Source organism: Lissotriton vulgaris, chromosome 1_2, assembly GCF_964263255.1.
Source record: "Lissotriton vulgaris chromosome 1_2, aLisVul1.2, whole genome shotgun sequence".
Lineage (NCBI taxonomy): Eukaryota > Metazoa > Chordata > Amphibia > Caudata > Salamandridae > Lissotriton > Lissotriton vulgaris.
In genome coordinates, this window is record NC_141686.1 from 306,099,422 (window position 1) to 306,125,905 (window position 26,484).

Here is a 26,484-nt window from a genome sequence, read left to right on the forward strand (position 1 = left end):
TCCTTTTTTGGAGGCCAGACAAAGAAGACAATTCGACAACACCAGCCTCGTGGGAAGAAGAGGACAACATCAATAAATCATAACATTCTTCATCAGATTCTTGAGAAATGGTTTTCACAGTTTGAACAGGTTTTTTTTGTAGAAGCAGCTATGCACATTCTAGAGTAGTGGCCCTTGTTCCCACATTTGTAACAGGTTTGGTTGAGGGCAAAACAGAATTTGGCAGAGCCAAGATGTGACTTACTGCCACAACGAAAACACACAAGTTCATTTCGCACAGGTTTAGTTTTGGATGGAGCACTAGATGTGGTAGAACGAGTAGCCGTAGTCATAGGTACATTGGGTTTGGGTTTAGGAGGGGGTTTGGAGTTTAAAAGTTTCACTTCCGCAGTTGAAGAAGTTGAACTCATTTCCTTAACACAGAATTGAGAATGCTCAATGCTTTTAGCTAGTGTGAGAGCGGTCTCTAAATCATGATCACCAGAAGCAAGTAGTTTTTCTTGAATCTTTTTGTTGCAAGTTCTTTCAGTTATTTGATCGCGTATAATTTTGGCTCTAAATTCCCTATAATTGCAGTTAATAGCAAGTATTCGAAGGGCTGCCACAAAATCGTCAATAGATTCGCCTGGCGTTTAAGTACGTTGGAGAAACTTATGACGCCCATGTACAACATTCCTTTTTGGAGAAAATTTCTTATCAAGGGTTTTTATCAAAGAGGCATAGTCATCAATCAGAAGAGAATCGCCGTTATCTCAACCACTAACCATAGAGCTGACAATTTCAAGTGTCAAAGTCTTCAAAATGTTTCTACGTTCGTTGCCAAGATTTTAAATCAAAAGAGCTTTTTTCTTCTTAGAAGGGAAAGAGTCACCATCAATAGCTTCTAAGTATGCCTCAAAAGTATCTTTCCACTGTTCCCCTGGTACAGGTGGTGTGCCAGCTGCTTGCAAAAAAAGAGGAGGAGCCAATATACGATCCATGTGCGTGGGTGAGTGGCTGCCCCACAGTAAAAAAATGTACAATAGAAGTGTCGCAGTTAAACCAGCATAAACAATAAATAAGCAAAGGAATGTTCAACACTACTGTATTAGTCAGGACAAAGTGTGTGTCACAGTTGGGAAAACGCTATCAACTATGAGAAAAGCCTCGAAATGGCTTGAATGGCATAGAACTGCTGTGCGCATCAGCGAAGGAATCAACACTGAGCGCATTGAAATATCTTGAATGACATAGAATTGCTGTGCGCATCAGCGAAGGAATCAACACTGAGCGTATTGAAATGGCTTTAATGACATAGAACCGCTGTGCACATCAGCGAAGGAATCAACACAGAGCACATTGAAAATAAAGCTGTGCGCATCAGCGCGACAATCCGATGTGTTGCGTTGCCATACCAACACAAGCTTGGCAGGATTCACAAAATGGCCGCATGCAACGTCCCCAAGTTACGTGCGGCAAATCAGGCAAAAACAGGCAAAGCAACGTGACGCTGCAACGTCACAGAAGAATGCTGTTCAAGAAAATCAGCAGCGCGAGATCAAGGGGTCACCAGCAGCACGTGGCAAAGCGCACTCGCACAACAGAGCTCGGTGTCCCCAACAGTGCGTGGCACAGCACCCCACAAAAAGTACCTCACGGAGCTCGAACTAGCTCCAGCACCACAGCGGAAGGCAGGAGAGAAAACACCAGAAAAGCGCAGCAACTCCGGAGAGCCGTGGACACCAGGGCCGGTTTAACCAGACAAGCCAGCAGGAAGCAGGACTGGAAATACAGCAACTTCCTCGATGGGGAGGCTGGAAACTGGAACGATCGTCGCCAATGAAAAGAAGTGAGCTGGTCCAGTAACAGCGACTCCTCGGCAGCAACTGTCGAGACTAGAACTCACACTCTGTTTCACGCAGGGAACGTTCTTGAAAGGAATGCCCAGGCCCAGATCCCAACAGTCCCCCAGTGTGGCATGCACCTTCACCCAATACAGTTGTAATTCTGGGCAAGTCCAGGTAAGGTGCGCAAAATCTGCATGTGGAGCAAAGCATTTCCAGCAATGGTGTGGTCTAGATGGGTCTATCTTGTGGGACCAGGCGGGGGTGTGGTACATTCTACGAAGAAATTTAAAATGCAACAGTTTATGCCTACTATTCAGGGAAGCCTCCTACGTAACTCTACAGCACTGTTCCCATTGGCCATCAGAAATGGGCCGGCCCAAATCCTGTTCCCATGCCGTAAGGACATCAATGAAGGGCGTTCCATGACACACTGCTTATATATTTTGGAAATCAAATGCGCGCCCAATTCACTTTCAATAAGTAGCGTTAATGGAGTGGCAGGTTCGGGAGCAACAGGATATGTGGGATAGGTGGCTCTTAGTATGGAATGCATACGTCGTAGTACGAAGGTGTCCATGATGGAGCAGTCTTGGAACCGAGCCTCCTCTGTCACCAAAAATACATGATCTTCGAGGAATAGGTCACCCATCTTATGGATTTGAAACTTAGCCACTGTACATTGCACTAATGTTTCTCCCGTGATAGGAAGCAATGAGGGATTCGGGAGTGGTAATGCCGGAGAGTATAATATATCCAACCCCAACAGCCGTCGCAGCTTCTTCCATGCCCAGCTTGTGGTGGGTACCGCCTGTATGTCCCGCGGGTCCCGTGGGTTTCCCTTTGGGTAAAACTGTGACAATGTCTGCGGGAGTAAAAAATCTGCCTCAGGTCTCAAGTAAGGAATACGTGCGTCTGGGTGATACCATGCAAATGAGTAACTGCACCGAGCCGTTAAATAATATAAATACATATCTGGGACCCCAAAACCACCCCTCTCATACGGAGAATCAGAGTCTGCCAGTTCACCCTTGGTCTCTTACCCCCCATACCAGTCTTAAAAGTTGTTGTCGCAGCTGCACAAAAAATGTGAGTGGAAAGGGAATGTTATTAAAAAGATATAAAAACCTCAGGACTAACATTTTGATAATGGCGACTCTACCCGCCCTTGATAAAGGCAGACAAAGCCACCGATCTATTTGTGTTTCCAAAGAGCTAATCACACGTCCATAACTCAACCTAATGATAGTAGCCGAATCCAAATGTAAGTGGACACCAAGATATTTGACCACGTCATGGCACCATTCTAGTGGATACTCACATTCCCATGGAGTTGCGCTGCTTGTTAACGGAAATATCACAGACTTATGCCAGTTAACACTAAGCCCTGAAAAACGGCCAAACCGTAGGATTTCCCTGATAATTGGGTCAAGGTTAAGTTGCAGGTGTCTCACGTATAAAATTGTATCATCTTCATAAAGGGACACCAGTAGATGGCCTGTTTAATCTGCAGACCGCAGTGTAAATGGTTCTCCTGAAAATGCCTTACCAAGGGGTCCATCGCTAAATTAAAAAGTAATGGGGACAGAGGACAACCCTGCCATGTACCGCGAGTCAAGCGAAAAGGTTGGGATATCGTACCATTGAGGCGCAGTATGGCAGAGGGTTCAGTGTACAGGAGGGCGGTGGTAGAAACAAAGCCCTCTGGCATCCCCATACGGCACATCACTGAAAGATAAAAGGGCCCTTCTAGGGAATCGAAGGCCTTTTCGGCGTCTAGTAGTACCGCCGTGGCCGGGATCTTGGGTCTATCTTGTGGATTACTGTATATAGGGTCCGTAAATTAAGCAAAGTGGACTTATGTGGGGCGAACCCAGACTGGGCTGGAGAGATAATATATTCCATTAATAAAGAAAGCCGGATTGCAATCACCTTAGCCAATATTTTATGATCTAGATTCAACAGTGATAGGGGCCTATATGAGCCACACTGCGAAGGGTCTTTGCCGGGCTTAGGGAGCAGGATAATGACAGCCTCTCTGAAAGTTGGCGGGACAATGCCAACCTCAAGTGCCTCCACGTAGACCTTCATCAGCCGCGGGACCAATATATATGTGTATGTTTTGTAGAAATCCACATTAAAACCCATCCAGGCCAGGTGCTGAGGAACCCATAAGCGCCTCTATTGCCTCAACCACGTTTTTTGAGATATGGGTATGGCAAGGAGATCTTGCATGTATCTCTTGAGGTAGGCTAGCACAATTTCCAGTAGGTACTCTTTTTGTGCGCAGAGGTCCTTACTTATTCTAGAGATGTAAAGGGATTTAAAGTGAGTCAGGAATGTGTCGCATATTCCCAGAGTGGAGTATATCAATTGGTCGCCCGGGCCACTGATTTCAGTAATGTAGGCTTTACTGTAAGGAGGGGGGAGCGTGTGCTCCAGTATTTTGCCAGGACGCTTGCCTTCTCCATACCTCCTGGCCATATGGTGTTTACTCAGGTATAATAGTTCCCGTTCCGCAGCATCACAGAACTCCACCATCAAAGTCAACCGCCTAGCATCCCCTTCAGTTGACGCGTATTTTAGCAATTCCAAATCTAAGGCCGCTACTTCGCTATGTTACGTAGATCCTTTAGGACACCTGCATTCTTAGCAATACATATCCCCCGAATATACGCTTTAAACCCCTCCCACAACACCGCCCATGTATCCACCGACCCAGTATGGATTTCAAAGTAGTCTTTGATGGCAACCCGCACCTCTTCAAGAAACACCTGGTCCTGAAGTGCTCTACCGGGGAATCACAATTGTCTCTCATATCCCCCAGGTCTAGGGACAAAGAGCCGAAGCACCACAGGAGAGTGATCTGAAAACGTTGGTGGCATCGTATCTAATACACTGAAACAACCAGCAATTCCCGGTGAGACCACCTGTCAGGCTTAGGCTACCGGCAATCACTGTTTGCCGTCGGAGTACGGGAGCTGGCAGAACTACATTACCCAGACTCCTTGCGGGGCACGTAGCACGTGAGCGGCGTCATCTCCGCGGCCGCAATAACATGGCGGCGCCCGAGGAAGAGAGTGCCGATAATACTATAGTGACCGGTGTTGTTGGCGGATTCCAGCCAGCAGCTTTTCTCGTGAACTTCGGAGAGGCAGTAAGGGTGCACCTGCACCATCCCTAAGATCGCTTCCAGCCGGGTGAAATCACTCGGGGTTCCAGTTGACCGCTTGGTGTTCTCCGAGAGCGGTGCTTTGTTTCAGTGTTCGTTGTGAGTCCAGACCGATTCCTCTGTTGGAGGAGACCGTGATTTCCAACGGTCTCATGCAGAGTCGAATCGGGTCTGGAATTCTCCTCTAGTAGATGAGACCCGCCTCACGGTCTCAGGCAGAGAAACTGTTTAAAGGTCTTCAGCAAAGAGAGATTTGCTACAATGGCATTTTAGTGGGACTTCTCACATGGGGATAACGCCATATCTATTGGTTACCTTACATTTCGAACTGTGTTAATTCACTAAAGACTAAATACTTACCTATAAGCATACCACCGGATGTGCTCTTGTTTATGAACTCATTCTTCGTGTTGCTCACTGTGGTCTTGGGTTACAAGACTTCAACATTTCCTTTGTTTCTATATTACAGGAGAGAGTAAGGGGGTCAGTGCTCCCGGAGAGATAAGGCTAAGCCTCGCACCGCAGTTGTTATGGTATGCATGCTCTCCTTAAGATATACATGAAGTGTGACACTTGTACACAGTTACAGCGGATAATTTTGTGTTCCTTGTCTTTTGGTATTACTTTCATAGAGTGTGAAGCGGCCTTATACTGCCCTGTTCTTTCTTCTATGGTTACAGCACAACGTATTTTACTTTACAGGTGAGGGGAAGGACTTAATCATGGTACTGTTGTTATTGTTTGTACTGTAAGTAGCAGAGTGATATTTACGATTGTTTCATTCTTTTGTCTCACACAAGATCTCCCTCCCCGCTGTCCCCTTCCCTCCCCGCGCCCCTCGCTTGATTTCCTCTAAGTCTGTGTTGTTTCACGAGCCAGATTTGGGGCGATCTAAAGGTGGGCTTCTTAACAACATCTACACCATCCTGAGGATCGAACGGTGGAGCATGACACCACCCAGTAGTCTATTCTAGTCCAGGTGTCATGGAACCCTGAGTAATGTGTGTATGAAGGATGTATGCAGTTACAACGCATACTTTTACAACGCCTACATTTACAACGCATTTTTTACACCCTAACATCCATTACAACGCATTCCATTACAACGCATGCCATTACAACAAATTCTTTGAAACTACCTTTACAACGCATTCCACTACAGCGCATACTATATTTACAGCGCATACCATTACAAGGCATACCATTACATAGCATGTATGGTAAGTATTGGACAGTGTAGGGGTAAAAATGACTAGTCTAACTCCAGGGGGTGCAACAGTAGGGTAAGTGTTGGATAGTGTAGGTATGCGTTGTAATGGTATGCGTTGTAATGACTGCGTTGCAATGACATGGGTTGTAGCAGTATGCGTTGTAGTGACATGCGTTGTAACGGTTGCGTTGTAATGGCATGCGTTGTAATGGATGTTGTGTTGTAAAAGTTTTGCTGTAAAGGTAGTGTGTTGTAAAAGTTGACATGTAAGTGTTGTTTCCCGTGTATGAAGTGGAGGACAAGTGGTGTGTACGCTCTATATTAACCAGTGAGAATTGCCGGCAGATATCCTGTAGAGCAAGGCATGAGCGGTGCGTAGTGTACGGGGAAATGGAGGTGCTATCTCTAGTGAGATCTAATAATAAATTAAAATCACCCCCCATTATGATCAGGCAGGGATCCAGTGCCAAAAGGTGTACTTGTAACGAGTGGAAAAACTCTGGAGACTCCACGTTAGGACCGTCGATACCTATTAGTGCCACAGAGTGGCCCATTAGAGAGCCAGTAACAATCAATAAGCGGCCTTCACCATCGTCTATAACTCTGCTCGGGGAGAAGGGAACCCGTTTGTGAATAAATATGGCCACCCCTCTTGCGTATCTGCTGTAACTGGAAAAATATCTTTGGGACCCCCCCAGCTCGCAGCTACGGGGGGCGCGTCGGATTTGGGCAAGTGTGTCTCCTGCAAACAAGCTATGTCGACGTTGTGTCATGCTATGTCATTGAGAACCTGGCATCTTTTCCGAGTATTGTTCAGGCCTCTGACATTCCAGGACTTCAGAGACAGCCTGGAGGGACCAGGCCGATTACTTAACTGTGCCATTCTAGGATCTGTTCATCACCACCCCCTTTTCTGAATCATTCTAGGATTGAAACAATGATCATGTGAGTGTGCTAGCTAACTAAATGCCATATAGGAAGGACCTGTGTACCAATTCCTGAAAAACCATGAACAAACAGCAAGTGTTCCCCCCTCCACCCATCACCCAGTCTCACCCTTTCCCTAGCGAGGCAAGACCATGCCCCACGGACACTTTGACGGTACCATAGGAATGTACATTGAATTGTGGAAACTGCACATATACACTGTAACCTTAGCAAATACAACAAACATATGCTGGTGTACACCATGAGGTGCAGCAATGCCACGCCGACCGGGCATCGATGAGCATGACAATAGCAATTAGTGAAAAACCAAAAAGAGAAATATGGATTACAGAAACCTCAAAACTCAAGGAAGGATCATCCAGTCCCAGTGTTAGAGAAGAGTTCCATACTGGCTTCCAAGGTACTGTGAGGAGGAGACACTACTCACTCGGTTGCCACTGCTTCGTTGTTATCCTTCTTATAGTTGTGGCAGAACTCTTGTGCTTCAGTCGGTGTATCACAAATGCGGGATCTACCGCCTACATCAACCTTTAATCTGTCAGGGTAGAGCATTCCATACCTTAGCCCCAGATTCCATAGAGTGGCCTTCACATCATTGAATTTGCAGCGAGCATCTATGACCTCAACTGTGAAGTCTGTGAAAAACAAAAGCTTACTGTATTTCACCACGATCACGAGCGGCCCGTAGGGCAGTGTCTCTGTCTCTGAAGTTCATAAGTCTCGCAATGATGGGTCTCGGTGGCAATCCAGGTTTGGGTCGGGGACCCAGCGATCTGTGGGCTCATTCCACTACAAAACCCTGCGTGAAGGACTCTCTGCCAAACAAATCAGACAGTAATTGTTCCACAAAGACATGCATGCAGCCTGTGTTGGGCGTCCCTGGTACGCCAAGAATGCGCACATTGTTGCGCCGACTGCGAGCCTCCAAGTCCTCATTCTTGAACGCAACCTCCTTCAAAATTCGTTCCACTCTTTCTAACCTTTTCTGCGACTGAGCCGCTCCATCTTCCACATCCGAAATCCGCCCCTCTGCTATATCCAAGCAATGGTCATGTGCCTGAACTTTAGCGCCCATGTCTGCCAGTCTCTTATCCAGTGCATCGAATCTGCCATCTAAGGGAGGGGGGCTCGCACTTGCTCGGCAGTCCCCTATCCAGTGTTTCAGGCCTACACACATCAGGGGCTGGTGCGCTCCGCTGAGCCCCTCTTCGAGGGCTGTGGCAGGTCAGGGGGGCTCGCATACTCCTCCGAGATGGATGTGGATCCCGGGCCTCCCCTAGCTCTGGCGGCCCGGGAACCAATCAGGAGGCCTCATGGGAGGGGCTCGCCCACAGCAGCCATTGGCCCAGCAGCTCCCGGGGCGCGTCAGCCCGAAGCCAAGTGTTGGGCAGGGGCGTGGCCAATGACACGGCCGAAGCCCCCTCACGTGGGGATGGTGGCGGGCTTCGCGAGGCCTAGCGTGGCCTAGTGCGGTCTACCCCTGCGCAGCCGCGGCCCTCTCCTGGCTCCAAGGGCCGCCGGGAACAACGCAAGCAGCAGCGGGGATCTCTCCAGGCCCACGGCGGTGACGGTGGGACACAGAGTGCCTCAGCGGTGAGTTCTCCGACGAGCGCTGCACAGGCACAGCAGCGCTGGGAGGCAGCTGCGCTTTGGGGGCAAGCACAGTTTCTCGGGGCACAGTACTTATCCCGCACCCCTGTGGGACCAGGGTTACGGCGGTGATATCGGCCAGCAGTGCTTGCAGACACAGCGCTTAACTGGGTACAGCGCTAGAATGGACAACAGCGCTTCAATCAGTCCGGTAAGCTGGGAGCACAAAGGAAGTCTCTAGAGCCGCAACACTCCAGGGGAACACAGCAGGGGAGCGCTTTGGCAGTTCAGCTAGCTCAGGTAATTTAAGCAGTTTATGCAGGACAGGCCACACGGCCGTGGCAGGACAACACTGGGGCACAGGTTGGGCCAAGGAGCGCAGAGATTGTAAATTGTAAATTGTTGTGTCTTGTAAAGCGCACTGCTACCCGGAGGCCTCGTAGCGCTATAGACCGCTGGGGAACCCGTCCTGGCTTTCCCTGTGAGATAGTCCCTCCTGGGGGTCTCCAAGGTGAAACCAGGCATCCCCGGCGTTTGTGTGGGGCCGTTGTGGAGATGAGGCAAGCTAATGCCCAGAGTTGCCGAGTGTGCTCCCTGGTCGGAGTAGGCACCGATGCGAGAATTATCAGTCCGCTGATCCTGGTCCAAGACCCTGCCGCGTCGGGAATCGAACCCTGGTCCCGGGCCGTTCTCTGCACTCGGGTCTGCCGCCTCTAACCAGTGAGCCACACCTCTCCACGACACAGCGCCAGTACCTGGTTGATCCCCCAGCAGACCTTCTGGCAGATAAGCGTTCTTCTTGGTGCTTGATGGTTCCTGCGCCCTTGGTAGGTAGTTTCTTCAGGAGGGGGGTTGAGTTGGTGGCTGGAGAAAGATTGGACTCTAGCTCACTGCAGGTGGGTCCCTGGGTTCTCCTCACGCTGGGCCAGATCAGTGGGTTTAGTTAGAGTCCCTTACACAACTTGGAAGGCAGCGCCTAAGCCCTGTCAATCCCAGTGGTATAGGTTTCCCCCTAGGCTTTACCGCCTAAGTCTTCTGCGTAGGTTCCCCCAGGTCAGTGATGCCCCAACTAACTAAAGGATTTCCCTTCTTTCCTTAAATATTCCCAGGTCAGGTGACCACCCTCTAAGGCGGCAAACGAAGACCCCTCCCCTGTTCCGGAAGGTTCCAGGAGCTTCCCTAGTCTAGCTATGGGCAGAAAAGGTGGGCTGGGGTTGCAACAGTATCTTAAGGGCCCAGCCAGCTCCTGGCTACTAGGGTGCTACTAAAAAGACCACTCCGCAGTAGCAGGGGCCTGTGGCAGCCATGTTGGAGAAGAGAGCACCTGCACCTTAGCACTGATTAGCAATGGTAAGGCGCCCGGAGACCTAGGTTCCACGAAAAAGAGAATGGAAAAAACAAGGCAAGGGCGAAAAAAAACGGGGAAAGACCACCCTAGGGCTGACAGGTCTAACATGGATCATCAGCTCCCTGAGCTCCCTCTGCCATGTCCGCAGTTTCTCCGGTCGCGGTTTCAGTGACCCTCTCAAACGGCAGTGTCCATTGCTTGTGGATTGCGCCACTAAGGGCAGGCACAAAGTGGCAGAAGCGTGCCCCAGGAACAGCGCGGAGAAGTGGGACCCTCCACCCAGCTGTGACAGTATAGGTAGGGCCACGGACGCTCAGACTGGCGAGCAAAACTCTGAAGTGGTGATGTGTCAGGTTCGATCGCTCAGTGGTCTGGCCTCTTCACAGCAGTTAGCCCATGCAACCGATTCACGCAGCCGTCACACAGAGTGAGCCCAATCGTGTCTTGTACATAGCAAGCAGGCCGCAGACTTCACAGGCCTGGCGATTATTCCATTGTACTCGTGGCTTCTACAGTATGCTGCCAACACAACAGGAAGAACGGGTCCTTCTCGATTAATCCAGGGTGGAATAGCGAATGTTAGCTGTGAAGCCCTAGTTGATCACTCTTCGCCTGACAGTACAGCAGTCCAAAGCGGCACCCAACAGCACTGTAGATGTGCTCAGCGCTCTACTGTGTGATTACTGTGTGAGGCCTAGGGACGGATCTCCACCCCTCCATGTCCAGTATCGCCGTGGGAAGTCGCTAGTGGGGCCCTGTATTGATGGAAACACCAGACTGAGCCCCAGGGCTGCCGCAGCAGTGCAGCCGAGTCTCAATCGCACCCTGTCCTCGGGGCCGCAAAGAGGGGAGGGAGCCAGCACACCCAACCAGGCCCAGCGGCGATCCGGCTCCCGGAGCGTAACCAAGCGGGCGGCCCCCGCTAGCCCACCGCACCGCCGGAGCCGCTCCGGTACCGGAAGGCCCTGTCCCAAAGGCCGCGACCGCGAGGCCAGCAGAGCCCCGCAGCCATCGTGCACGCCACACCGCCCACTGCACTAAGCTGGGAAAGGGGGCGGGGGGAGGGCAGCTGCACAACTGATGGGGTAGCGAAACAGGCAAAGGGCGCCGACCGGGGGCTTCCGCTCACCTCGCTGCTCTCAGATCAGGGCTCTCTCGTCAGCGTCCGGAAGGTGCAGGCCCCGGTCTCAGCGCTCGGATATTCTCTGCTCAGGCCACTGAAAACTCGGATTGACTCGTCGCTGCGGCTCGTGGCGGATATCGCTGTGTTCCTCTTCTTTTTCTGGGCATAACAATGAGGGTTCTGAGTTAATCGGTGATGTCCAACATGAAGAAATCGGGCTTTCAAGGTAGCCCGGCCAAATGAGCTTCAAGCACAGGCGGCCATCCTAGTCGCCTTCGTGGCCACGCCCCCCATGGTACCAGAAAGGTAGTATGTGCTGTCTAAATATCAGAGTGGGTGCACCTTACAGTGGGACAAGTAACTAGATAGAGGTTGCTGTTCCATTGTGTAAGGGTGTGATTTCTTGTGAAATATGATGTCACACGTGTTTGATTGGGTTTCCAATATGAATTGTGTTAAGGAGAACGAGTGAGAAAATCATAGATTGCCATTAGGAGTTCAAATCTGCACTTATTGATGTCACCAGTACTCTGGCAATGAGCGCAGCTAATTTTTGTATTGTGGGAGACCTTGATCTACACTTTGACCTCCAACATGATAATGAAATTGACAGCTTGCTTGCAGACCTGGCGGCTTGCCATTTAATTTGATTGGTTTCAGGTCCTATACACATTGTCGGCCATTTGCTTGACCCCGTCTTTTCAAATATTCCCTCCACTTCTGTCAAGACACCCAGTCCAGTATGTTGGTCTGACCACTTTCTGGTCTCTATGTCTTTCCCGGCCTTCAGGCCCCGTACAGAGGCTATCAGCAGCCCTCTTTTAAACGCCCTTGGCGTAAACTGATGCTTGAGGATTTTCATGCCCTTCTCTCTTTACACCCTCCTAAACTGCTCAGTGACCCTTATTTGTTGTATAAATCACTCTGTAATTGGATCCTTCATGCTCTTGATTTCCTCATTCCAGCCAAATGGTCTAAAGGCCGTAACTCTGACTCTAACCCATGGTTTAATGATTCTCTGGCCGCTTAATGTAAATTTTGTAAACAGTTGGAGCTTGCCTGAAGAAAGGCCTCTGACCCCTTGGCTAAAAAATGATATCAGGCCGCTCTATACACTCTGTCCGTGCTGCTCTCTTCGCCAAGGAAATCAAGTTAGTCGCAACCCGGCAAAGTGTATCTTCAAAATACCACTGAGTGGTAAAGTTAAAACTGGCTCTCCTGCAGACCCTCTGAAGCCTGCCCAGTTCAGAGACTCCCTTTCTGTGCTCTGGGCACCTTTGTGCCAGCTTGTTAATACTTCTTTTTCCACAGCTGTTGTCCCTGAGCTACGGAAGCAGGCCACGGTAGTTCCTCTACTTATGAAACCTTCACTGGGTCCGGCTAAGTTGGAAAACTTTCGTCCTATATCTCTCCAACCATGGGTAGCCAAGATTGCAGAGGCTCACACTAATAACATCTTAACGGGGTTCTTTAATATTAATGGCACCATTGCCCCTCCCAGAATGGCTTCCGCCCTCGTCACAGTACGGAGACTGCTCTCTTGGCTGTGACCGAACATCTCTGGACCATTCTTGATTCAGGGCACACTGCGGCACTGATACTGCTTGACCTCAGTGCCGCATTTGACACAGTCTCCCACAAAATTCATTTACATCGTTTGGAGGAGGTCGGTGTCATTGGCCTTTCTTTGGAATGGTTCAGATCTTTCCTGTCAGAGAGAACATTCCAAGTGACTGCCCCCCTGTTCTCTCCCATGTCCAGTCCATCGAGCAGGGTGTGCCTCAGGGCTCTTCTCTGAGTCCTGTACTATTTAATCTGTACATTCAACCTCTTGCTATGGTGGCTAGGGACAAAGGTCCTACCATGGTCTCATATGCTGACGACACGCAGTCGGTGCTGGCCCTCTCCGACGACTCCAAGCATGTCGCCTCCAAATTTTGGAGTGGCTGACGGCTTTTGCGGAGTGGATGACCGCTAACTGCCTCTAGTTTAATGCCAATAAATCTGAGGTGTTGTTGGTGGGGAGAGGCGAGGGACTATTGAGTGAGCAATGGTGGCCCATACCCTTGGTAGGGCACCCACCCCTAAGGCGGTGGTAAAAAACCTAGGGGTATGGATGGACTCTACACTCAGCTTTCAGGATCACACCAAGTAAGTGGCCAGTACTTGTTTCGGCCTCCTCCAGGGACTTAGCCCCCTGCTATGGTTTTTTGATCCACCCACCCGTCAGTTGATCGGCCAAGCAGACAATGCGAGATCAGACAGAGGTAGTGCGCCTGCAGTGAGTTCAAAATGCAGCCGCCTGAGCCCTTCTGAGGATCCTGTGAACCTGCCCCACGTCCGGTGTCATCCGGCGGCTACATTTGTTGCTTATGGCCAAGCAGATCGAATTCAAGGCTCTCTGCTTGACATTTAAAGTTCTGAAGCTTGCATCTCCTTTGATTTTGGCCAACTTGCTGGTACCTTATGTCCCTATGTGCCAGCTGCGCTCTTTGGGGCAATACTTGGTTGTTGTCCCTCGAGTGAACCGTATCCGTGCCAGGGGGCGGTCCTTCCGTTGTTTGGCAGCCAAATTGTGGAACTCCCTGCCCTTTCAGATTCACAGTCTGGAAAGCCTTCTAGCCTTCCAAAAAGCCATTAAGACATATCTTTTCCCTGTGGCTTAGTTCTTACCCTCTATGTTCACTGCTTTTAGCGCCGGGACGCCAAGATCTTCGCCTCTATGTTACACTGCTTTGAGCACCAGGACGCCTCTTCGCTGAGGCAGCTGTGTCCTATATAAGTCTAGTTAACATTAACATTAGGTAGGGAATGTAATGAGTTGTGGAATACATCAGGTAGCATACTTATGTAAATAAGTTGTCATTATTGCAGAGATTTGCGTCACTAGTATACAGGGAAGATGAGTTTGTTAGTGGTGCGAAGCTTGTGTTTGTACTTACCAGTCTCTACTTCACCTGCAATCCCCATAATGCTATCATGGCAGTGTATGAATAACATGTTCTCCTCCCATGGCATGAGTTAGAAGAGTTGCTACATCAGTGGCCAGGCCCTCTTGGTGTGCCATGGGACAAAGGTAATGGACTCTCCCCCACAGGTCGTTTCACTGCTTGCAGATGTCTCCTGTGAGAATCTGATGTCGGAGATCGCATTCATATTATCCATGATTCCAGACAATGTTTCCCTTCACTGGCTCATGTTTGTTATCTGGACCTGTGCTCCTTAGAACTAGGGCTCAACCCTTATTATCTCATCCTCAATCATGAATATTTCATTTTCTGAGAATCTGGCGAGTTTTCTTCCAGCCATCTTTATAATTTTGTAGTGAGAAGCTTTACTGCTGCTTCGTGTTGTGAGTGGTGAATGGTTTGTGGAGTGTATTTTGTTGTGTGGGCTTGCTGGTGTTGTTGCTGAATTAAATTTGAGAAGGGGTGTGTTGAAGCATCAATATTGACGGACACTTCCGCCATTGGAAAGCCCATCCACCATTTCTGTCCTCAGTTATGAGGGTCCCTCTTTTCCACTCTGATGAGGACAATTCTAATTTTGATGGATGGATGTCTGTCATTCCAGTGTTGATGGAGTGCTTTCTGGAGATGGATAATGGAGGGGATAGACGACTGAGGACTGAAGGACAGCTGATGGTCCATCCTCCGTCATGACAGATGGTGGTTCATCAGTCCAAACCTTAAATATGAAAAACAGCTAACCGCTGGTCTGACGAACAGATCAGTTTCGTTCTATGAAGGGTACCCCAAAGTAATTATTTAGCGGCTCAGGATCATGGGATAACAAAACAATGGATAGACAAAAAACCTGCTAGCCGATTACTTTTCAATTAATCAATTACCTTAATCATTATTAACCCACTATTATTTAAAAACTATTTGTTTTTTTCATTGACTGGTAAATGTTCATAAAAATGTATTGCAATATAATACACAAAACTCCTTTGGTGCATACATTCAGCGTGATTGCTTCATGTCTGTCCAATTTTACATTAAAAGTGCAATATGCCATAGTAATAATTTTATCTCTAGACAGAATAATAAAACCAAGCCACAAACCCCCAACCATTCTTACCATTCATTCAATAATGCATTCTCCAGATACTAATCACTACTCTCCTAAAGTTCTCATCAAGACACGGAGAGGAAATCCAGCTTCCGTCTTCCATCAATGTGTCTTGGCCAAGGGAGTAAACACATGATCAACACATCTTTGTTTCGGTGGTCTTATTCATTAATAGCCACCTTCCTCAGGACCTCTTCTAGAGTGAATAGTGATTAGGATATGCCTCAGGTGATAGTGCTGTACGCATGTAAAATATTTCACCTGTCTTCAAGTTGCAAGGATCACTGCCTGAAGACCTCTGTTGTTCATTATCATAACTCCAGCCTAACACAAGTTGAAGTATAAATGATTTATCTTGTGCAAGAGTTCTGTAAGCGCTAGAATTGTGCTTGGGATTATATCTCAGCCCAAGAAGCTGCCAGGACCCTATGTTTTTGTTGTGTTTATTTTAAATTCAATGTTGTACATAAACTAATGTATATGTACAAGTAGTGGTCTTTCGCAGAGCTATTAAAACCCATCTCTTCCCCACAGCCAAGTACCTTCTGATCTCCAGCCTCTATGTTCTGCTTCAGTGCTGGGACGCCTCTTTGCTGAGGCAGCTGTGCGCTTTATAAAACTTGTGAACATAACATAACATAACTTTGACTGGAGATTGCATTGTCATTTTGCATTTAGGTGGCACTTTGCATCCCTGAAGAGGTCACATAGCACTCAGCGTGTTCCTGGGCACCCTTGTAAGAGTGTAGAGTTGATAAAGTATGGTTGTCCTCTATGGGACGCATTGGGTGAGGTTTGAAAACGTGCTGTGGGGTAATTTGTGTTGAATACTATTGTTATTTTCCATATAGTTACTCTAATATAGGCACAGGTAACATTGCAACCTTTCACCTAAATACACACACAACGGTTTACAGGGACTGACCTTTTACCTAGATACGACACTGCATTCAGAACGCAGGTTTTTCCCTAGTTCGAATCTCATACATTATGCATGAGGTTTCTTGGAAGCACAGCAGGACTACCATCTCCTGTATAATATCTATGTATAAAGCTCAGGTGCGACGTCATCCTTAGGCCGACAAAGTAATAAAGCGAGGTAGGACCCCTGGGAAGACCTATGGGTACATAAACATCACATTTTGCTTAGACAGACAGAGGAGACTGAGACTTCCCGGCCGACACACTGACCAGAGACGCTGAGGTTCCTGCATGCAGACACTCACATTGGTCTAACATCCCTAGCAGGGTGTCCAACTTGAGACCAGTACGGGGTCCCACAGTTTCTCACTTAAGGTAATGGGTTGACTAAATCCTAAAGGGATTCTTGGCTTAACACCTACACACATGCTAGGTACCTTAGGTACATCTAGTTAGGAAGGCATTGTAGGAGTACGAACTTTTAGTATCATCTGTTTATATTCATGATTACTGCAAGATGGTAGAGCTTTACCATCCATTTACTTTCTTAGTGCTTCTAATCATTTATCTCTACTACTGTCTTACGGTTGTTGCTGCTCATATATTCTACTCTAGAATAACAAGCAGTCAGCTTTGTTTCTGAAACTCAAGGTGCTTGTGCATTAGACCTATTCAAGCAGCTATGACCTTACTTGTGTGTAAGTACTATACTATACCGCTCCTGAATTCAAAGGCTATCGCTACCTCCCTAATAAAAGCCTTGGCCACTTGACCAAGTTACTGTCATTCATTTCACTGCAGTCTTCCCTGTGACAAATTCATGGAAATTGTGGTAGTTTAAGCAATCGCTATCTCTTGCAAGTCCTAAGTCTATTTGTTATGGACATCCAGCGCATGTTATGTTGTGTTTTCTGAAGAAGACTGCCACTTGCTCAACTAAAATAGACTTCTCTTACAAGTAATAGGAGAGTGATTGAAGAAACCATACTTATGAAAGAAGGTGTCTTCCTGTAAAGTTGTGATGTTCCGGATCTCTCCTGCGCTCTGATAAACATAGGCACTGCATGGAAGCTGCTTTGGCCGCTCACAGACCCACTTCTCTCCAGTCCTGGGGTCTCGGTACTCACACACAGGCTTTCTCAAGATTTCAATGTTGCACTCAGTGGTCTCCATGGTTCCGTTCTTTTGAAAATATCCCAGAAAGTAGATTTTATCTGGACGGGAATCCCTTAGTCGCTTGAGGATATGAATGGCCTCGCTGGAGTGTATGAGCCGGATGGATATTTCCACCTTCCCCGGCCACAGAAGCTGGAAGGATACAGTGTATGTCCCATTCTGGTGGTCCCTCACAGACCCCGTCACCCCGGCCTTCAGCAGCGGAGAGTGGAGCTTTGCCTGGAGGAAGTCTCCACCATATGTCTTTGGTTTCCGCTGGTGGTCTCTGGCAGTGACGGACAACTCCAGGGTCTCTCCTACAGAATAGCTGGACTTGCTGTGCTGAATTCCAAAGTGGGAGTTCTGTGGACTGGTGGATGAGCTGAATGTCAGAGCACCCAGGGGTTCCGGCCACTCGATGAGTACTTTAAGGAGCTTATCTTCTTCAGTCTCAGAGGATGGAGGTGAGTGCTCGTCTGTGGTGGGAACCAGAATCTTAGGAGTCAGTTCTTGAAAATGATTCAATGTCCATTTCCAAATGGGGCTTACCTGTGGGGACACAAAGGGTAGAAATAACTGGATAATCAAACAGAAAGGAATAATTAGTTATAACTATGATCATTTTACATCAGGACCCTTTTTGTAGTGGTTTTTGCAGCTTGTCAGTCAACCTGGTAGTTAATGGTAGTTCCAATTGCCGTTCACCCCGGGTATGTCTGACCTAGGGAAGGATTGATGACCTGAGCTGAGGCTAGTAGTGAAAGTGAGGGTGATGATGCCTGTCTCCAGGGGGGTTTGTAAGGGTCCCCCACTCTGATTGTAAGTATGTTAGGAGAGTGTGCTCCCATCATGCTCAGCATCAACGTGTTGCAAGAATATTGGATACAGACCTGACTGGGACCCGATTTAGACCCTTTAATAAGAGAGAATGCTTATTCCTGACAATGCACAATGCCGTAACACACCTTTGTAGCAAGAAACATTTTAAACCATGCACTGTACCCAATCACTCCTGTATTCAGTATTCTGGGGAGAGAACACTAGGTGAGAGCACGGAAATAGCTATACACTAACCCTAAGTGGCCCAATTATCTACAGTTCTCTACTCAAGCCCAAACATCTAGGTCTTTGGCAAGCATGTGGAACGTCTGAAGATGGTGATGGGTCCAAGAAGGCTGAGGCAGATTGCTTTGAGACCATGCACAGGTATATGAAGTAGATGAAAGTGTGTGTGTACCCCTAGGTCTGCTCCCTGATATGAGCAAAGTCTTGACCTGTCCAGTGATGTGTAAATGTGCACTAAGGGTGCTCCCATGTTTTTTAGACAGTCGACAGCCTCCCCTGTCGTGGCTTTAGCATGTAAAGTGGTGGTAGCAGCGCAGATATTTTTTGAATCGGTATTTGTGACCAAACCTCTTTATCCAAGCGCCTTGAGACCCTCACGGGTGACTAGCACGCTATATAAACCCCTGATTGATTGATTGATTATGCCACTGATGGGGAGTCCTGCTGCCCAGTTGTGTAAAATTGTGCTTTTATGTACTGTATGTATGTGGTCTGCGTGGAGCATGCATTGTGCGTATGAGTGAACCAGAGTAATGGAAGCCTTCAGGTTTCAGTTCGGTTGCCAATGACCTGTTCCTGTGCAGGAGACAGAAGTGAGGTTGTTTTCCCCAGACAATATAATTGTATTATAGATATTCCTAAAGCGGGAGGGAGCAGACCTAGACGCTGAAGTGGAGGAATAGGAGATAGGGCTTCCTTAGAAATTTGATTAGTCCTTTTACTAAGAGAAGATCCCGATTAGTCTTCCTGAGCGTTGCCATTTGCAAGATAGTGTGGGTGAAGGGTGGGACTGCAGTCTCTGTTGCTCAGAGTGAGAACAGTCCTGTAGGTGAAGGGGCCTGTGTCTCTTTCCTGATCACTGGTCAGTGTGGCTGGTGAAGGAAGCGTATCCCTGATAGATAAAGCTAAGATAAAGGATGGGCTCTGCGCCTCACTAATCTTGGCGTAATCTTGATACTCCGCTATCTGTACCCAAAGGGATAAGGTAAAGGAAAGAGCTATACTGCCCAGCGCAGAGTGCAGCCCAAGTAGTAGTAGCTAAATACCACCATTAATTCAAAAACAAAAAATAATATTGTAGGAGGACCCCCAAAAACGAATTTCATGATAGATGCAGAATCCCATTGCATTTGAAAACAAATTTCACGTAAATAAATTGTTTACATTTAGACTCAGAAGCAGTTGAATTCAACATCTATTATAGAATGTGTTTATTTTGGGGCGGGCGGGGGTGCCTGCATTATTAATTTCTACCTAGAAGTGTTTTGTCTTGAACTGAGGCTGAAGTCACACATTTGTTAGCATTTCGTTGACAGTGACGCAGATTTTGCCCCTCAGTAATAACAGAGAGATATAGATTACAAACCATGAAGGTTTATTAGAAGATTAGTAAAATGACATTTCAAAGTGATCAATCGAGTGAAATCGATTTTCTCTGGGATACAGCATGCATAAATATAATCCAGGTAGTACAATTAATAATACAAAGATGTAGTATATCAAAAGCATCATGTGCAAAGCGAAGCACTGACTCGTTTCTATAAAGGAAACGCTCTAGTTCTAAGCTAATTTTATGGGTTGGTCGTGCAATTTCTAAAGCAGTTGGTATCAGCAAATATAGAATCAAAAGCAGAACCTGATACGGATCCTTTCTAGAGTGGGACTTCCCAAGACTGGGATTTCTCACCGAAGAGACAATTTAATCTCTCCTTTCATTAGGTAAAATTTAGCAAAATGGTTATGGGGAAAGGGCATGGGAATGAGGGGAAATGATGCATGTTCCTGCAGTTATTTGCTATATCTTGAGCAAAAAGTCAACTATGCCCTCCAGGCATTCCTGGGCAAACTGAGCAATGAATTAGAAAAAATTTGTGGCAGGGCATACAAGAGACTTTTCCACCTCCTAAGCTGCACCAGAAACACCCTTGTTCGCCTGGAGTTCTCACTCAACCAGCAAAACCTGGAAGAGCTGGCCGCCTTAAGTAAATATTATTTTTTAACAACGGCGGCACAAGAGAACACACTGAAGACAGTCTTGAAATGTATCTTCAGAGAGCTAGGGAACCTCTGGTCGGCCACCCTCGAAGCGGCTAAGGTTCATCTCAACCTTGCCATGGACTCCTGGAATCCAGAATATGTTACATACTCTGCCATCAAAAAAGTGATTAAAAAACAAGTGTGTGTGTGATCACGGAAACTGGATCTGGAGTCCCTCAGGAGAAGAAAAGACTTGCATGAGACCCTGTGTTTCCCGCACACCCAGCACACTCCTAAACAGCATCTCACGCAGGCAGTGGGCAGTGCAGCCCTTTATAAGATCTTGGCTTACAGATTACACCCATTGCCCCTCAAGGAATTATTCCAGTGCGGCAAGGACAGCCCAGGAGCGCAGGAATGCAGGCTCTGCAGCTACAAACGGGAGTCATTGACCCATCTCCTCTTCTGTTGCCCGGCCCTGCGCTTGCCCCGCATTCTTTACCTTAGGCCACTACTAAGACATTCAGGGTTACGCTCTGCAAAGGATGGGATCTTTCATCTCTATACCCTGACCACGGTAAAGCACATGGCCGCCTTTGGGAAGTTTATCTTTCAAGCACGGACAATGCTGAAGACTTCCACTGGTCGGATCATAGAGCCCTTTGCCGGCCCTTGAACCTTTTCCTTGGCATTTCAGTACTCTCGGGGCAACCAGATAACTTGATCTGTTTGAAACTCTCTTGATTTTAACTTTTGTAATGTTGTGACTTTTGTATCTTTGGTTTTATGTAATGGTTTTTATTAACCAACAATAAAAATTCATTCATTCATTCATTGAGCAAAAAGTTGTAATAATGTTATAATAGCGCATGTAGGAATTATGTAATCCTGTGGTATTGTTAATTCTGGATGCGGTACTTCCAGTGCAGTTTGCCTGCATTCGTTGTTCTGAAGGCCTGAGTGATAATTTCTATTTATATATTTTTGCAGGTTTGTATAGCACGGAAAAGACTCAGCTGGAGGCAAGGAAATCAGACGGCATCTATGCCTCTCACTGTAGGAGATCCATAGTTCACACCTATATGTTAAATATCACCCTAGCATAACAACATCATCACATAACCTCCACTGTTAACCATCCTTGTGGCACCAAACTCACCAATACTTTACTATGCATTCCTCCCACCACATAACCTCATATTCCTGAACTCTGCCATCTACCGGGGCCTCTCTTCACCCGAGGCATCTCCCTCAGCTGGGCTGCTTTTCATCACTGGTACCTCAAGGACCTTCAGTCTGTGCATCCTGATTGTGACCATCACCAAAGTCTCATGGCAAGGGCCTGCCTCACGTGAATAGTGTCCAGACGTCACCCAAGGCCTCGCCAGCCTGGACCATTCCTCAGGTCAGGGATTCACCCTGACATGGCTTTCAGCCTCTGTGGTGTGGCGACGGAGAGGACTCGCTGCCATTCCAAGCACCAGCAGGCTGAAGGGGGAGCTAGTGTTTTTCACCTCTGGACTTCAATTGCCTGTGTGAGCTCCCCAGAACTCAAGCTCTGGCTTTTAATTGTATACAACTCAAGCTTCCAAATGATGGTCGTCTTTCATCAACAAAGGTAACAACGTCCATCACATTAACACCATCAGCAGATGAAGCTGTACAAAATGTGTCTGCTTTCGAAGTCCCTAGATCCTCTATTTGGACTTCTGGTAGGTACCTGGTTCTGGGTTGGGTGTACTGAATCTGAAAACCCACCTACCATCTCTCATGTCATCTCCCTTGCCTTCTGGAAATTCACACTCAGCTCGGACACTACTTGAACTTCTTTCTATCGGACTGGCCTGTATTTGTATGCTGCTGCCAGTACTCTCTGATTTCTAAACCTAAAGAAGCAAACACTTATCTCCAAATGCACAGCGGTGTTGTGAGCTTGCATTGTCGGCATTCCATTCTGTCAATGAAACCTCCTCTTATGCTGCTGTACATTTAGGAAAGGAATGTTAGCTATGTATTAAAATGCCACCAGTGTGTTCCATGTAGGTTGTTTTTAGAATTTTCTAGTGGCAGGTGTCTTGTGGTGCCTGGCCTTGGGTATGACAGGGTTTGGAGGTGAATTAACTTTATATTCTATCAAGATCTCCGTGTATCCTGCAGGTATTTACTACTTATGTTTGGTGATGAGGATGGGATGTATGCCATGGAAGGCTTCGAGAGCAGGGTTTCCAAAGAGGATTGGATGGTAGGGATGGATGAGGACAATACTCTGAATGTAGTGGTTACTTTGATAAAAGGCAGAGTCAGGCATGAGAGTATGTGTTAGTGTGAGACCATTTTATGTCAAGACTGGAATGCAATAATCCTTTACTGCCACCACTCAGCATTATCCTAAAAGCTTCTAGAAACTTAGAACTTTAAAACATTCCAAACATAATAAAACAAACCAGGAACCAGTCCTCTTCCTTCTTTTATTGCTGCTGCTCACTCAGATAAGTATAATAAATATACTATTCTTTCAAATATACCTTACTTGTTTTTAGTGATGTATTTCTGTTTTGGGTGGGACATGTTTGACTGACTTGCACTTGGTTATTAATGTGAGGTTATTACAGTTGTTGTTATACCTGTATGCCCTTTTTGGGTTAGTTTTGACCTTTTGTGGGAATTGATTTTGTTTGTGTGTACATTTGTAATTTTTAGGGTTTTTTCCGTAGTATTTGTAAACTAGAATTAACATCTTTAGAGAGATTTTGCGTCTGTCAGACCCGGCGATCATGTCCCTTAACCGTCAATTTCCTGGTTAGGACTTGCGATATGCGTGTTGTCATGAGAACAATCTTACCGTTGCTGGAACGTTCGTAACTCTGGCTGGGTTTTTTTGCTACCTCAGTGGGGACCTTTGTTACTGCTGCGCACTCCTCCTGGTGGCGAGCGAGGCAGATGTTGGCAAGTGCTCAGGAGCATGCTTTGTGACGTTCCCTGAGCATGTGTGTGCAAAACTTTAAGGCTAGACCGCTAACTCAATAGGAATTCATTTGTCCGCGCATAAACCCCGTAGAGGCAGCTCCTATGTGAACGTTCGTGAGCGTTCTGAAAGGATTGTTTTTTTGTGAGGAGAGAAAGGCTTAGAGAGGAGAGAGGACGCGCAGGTTCTTCTGGTTTTCAGAGAAAGATCAGATCAGCTCGTATTTATTATTGATATTCCCTTTGGTATTGGTGCACATTTTCTCTTTGGAGTCAGTAGGCTTATTTGTTTTATTGTGTTAGTTTAAGATTGCTGAATTAATTTCAATTTTTTGTACCTTGCCATTACTTTAGTATTCTTTTTGTTGAGGTATTATGGAGCAGGGTAAAGGTTCTATGGAGCTCTCTTTGGAAGAGAAGCTTAACAAGGCTACAGAGAAAATCACCACTGAGGTGTCTATGAGAATGGAGAGAAAGTTCGAACTGTTGGCTTTAAAATCATCCCAGGTGGATGGGGAATGCTTTTGGTCAGCTACTGAAGCTGAAGGGGCCCATAGATCTGCAAAAAAATTAACTCGTAAGAGGAAACAAGTATCAACCAGCGATGGGCTGGCTAAAAAGAAAAATCTACCTTGGTAGAGTATGTATGCTGCAATGACAGGCAAGGGGTAGATTCTGAGGCCATCACGGATGGGCAATAAAAAGTCCTGTAAAAATGAAATTGCTTTGAGCTCCAAAGGGTGTAAGGGTGCGTTCATTCCTGCGGTAATGCGGAGGTTGAACTCAGTTGCTCATCAGACTTTGAGTCTGAGGCGGATGAATCCAATAATGGTAACTTGCCTGTTGAAAAAGGAGGTTGGCTCACTGTTGGATCCTTTGGGTGAAAACAAGTTTGATCCCCTTTTAATTGAACATCCACTTTCACCTAAGTGGACACCCTCAGATCATGTGGCACAATACATTCAGCATTGGATTAGGAGTGAGACACCTAAAGAGGTCTGTGTCAGAATGAGGTTGGAGTGCACACGCTCCTCTATAGATAAGTACGTTTTGGCAACTCCAGACCTGGATGCCTAAATAATTGCATTTATTGAAAAAAGGGGTCGTGACCCCTAAAAAGGCCTTGATAAAGGCTTGAGCTCATGCCAGGACAGGCTATTAGACGTGATGGGCCCACTCACAAAAATATTTGAAATGGCTGAAGAAGATAATGTGTTTATGAGTGACATTGATGGAGAGGAACTTTGTCAATGTGTTCAGAGGGCTATATGCCTCATGGGTAATGCCAATACAGCATTATCGAAAAAAGAAGAAAGAGTATCCTGTTGAAAATAGATCCAAAATTAGTAGATCTTGCAGGTAAGAAAGAAAGAAAGACCTTCGGCTGATGGTCTCCTCTTCGGAAAAGCTTTTATGAAGGAATATAAGAAAGAGATTAAGTAAGTGTTTCAAGAGTGTGTTTTGAAATGGCTTTGGTCAAGGAATCACAAGAGGCTCCTTTTCAAGAGGATATAGAGGTTATCAGGGACAACATTCGTTCCGCGGAGGCGGATTTTACCCCTTGAGGCAGAGAGCAAGGGGAAGATACAACTGTGGGGACAGATGGAGCAGCGGATCATCCGGTAAGTCTAGAACTTTCTGTTACCCCCTTAAAATTGGGCTTCAGACTTGCCCAGTTTTATCACAATTGGTTGGGGATCACAAGGGATCCTTGGGTGTTAGAGACTGTATGTGGGTTTTGCATAGAGTTTGTAGGGAGTCTGGTGCGATATTGTATGCCAAGAAGGCTTGTCTTTCCGAGAGATCAAATGAAGTTGATAGATTTAGAGATTCAGGAGTTGATTACGAAAGGTGCAGTTGTGAGAGAGAAAGATTGAGTGGACGGTTTTGTGAGCAATATAATGCTGGTCAAAAAGAAAGTCAAGGGTATGCGTCCAGAAATAATATGTTTGGAATTTATAAAGTTCTAAGTTCTAGAAGCTTTTAAGATGCTGCTGAGTGGTGGCAATAAAGGATTATTGCATACTAGTAGTCTCGGTGCCTTCAATAAAATCCATTTTTTCAGCCCACCAAGGCTGTGGAAAATCTACATTTTGCTAAGTAATTGATGAGTTGTCCTTGTGTCGAGATAAGGTGGTGATGAGGAGTGATAGTCTTGTACTGCCGTTTGGAGTATGATCTAAGTTGACTCATCTGCCACATGAAGGACATTTGGGAAATACATTGACTCTTAAGAGATTGAAAGAGGCGTTTTGCTGGCGAGCATTAGATGGGAAGGTGAAATAGTGGGTGGAGGAATGTGAGATTTGTTTGAATTCTGAGAAACGTCATCAATGGTGTGGGAGCCATTGATGATGAGAAAGGCATGCGTGAGGCTAGTTTCGTTTGGGAGAAAGTGCGCTTAGGTTTTATTGGAACTTTCGCAAATTTACCTGAACAGGAAATGTGTGCTGCTATCATGTTGGATGTGGGGTTAAGGTAGGTTGTAGTGGTATTGTCGAGGAATGTTACCACCAGTTCCAATATAGCAATGATGGGTAATGTTCTAAGGACAGAGGGCATACTAGCTGTGTTGGTAACTGACAGCAGGACACAATGAACATAATTGGATGCAAATGAGTTTCTAAATGATATTGGCATGAAACGTGCATACCGGGGACTAAGAGGGTGTCCCTACTCTCCCTACCTCTCTTTGTGTTAATACGTACCTCTCTTTATAATCATCAAGTAAATGGCCAGGTGGAGAGGTTTAATAGATTTGTGAAAGGAACTTTGGAGTTAGCTTGCAATGCTGGCTTGGTAGTCCAGGTAGTCCAGGATGCCATTAAGGACATGTTGTGGGCCCACCGGACTACTATAAATGCCAACACAGGAAGTTGTCTTTTGAGATGGTAAGAGGAGGAAGAACAGGGACAAAACTGTTCCCTTGGCTGAGAAAATTTTGACAGTCTCTGCGGGGAGTAATAAGCTCTATGTATTGTAAATACGTGGTTCCTTCGAAGCCAAGCAGGCTTAACCAAATCCCACAATACTATGCATGAGGTTAGCCAAAGTTCTTCCACATCTACTCCTGGCATAGACTCCGCCCACAATTGCGTTGGAAGACAGAATTTA

The 26,484-nt window shown here is 46.8% G+C and overlaps 1 protein-coding gene across 1 annotated transcript in view; it reads right to left on the reverse strand.

Annotated features, from left to right (window-relative positions):
• The window catches only part of LOC147736571 (NXPE family member 3-like), a 59,349-nt gene that overhangs the window by 19,109 nt on the left and 13,756 nt on the right, over positions 1-26,484 (reverse strand). Inside the window, exon 2 of the mRNA XM_086953774.1 lies at positions 17,198-17,913. Coding sequence (XP_086809900.1) covers positions 17,198-17,913 — 716 coding nt within the window. The remainder of the gene's footprint in view (positions 1-17,197; positions 17,914-26,484) is intronic.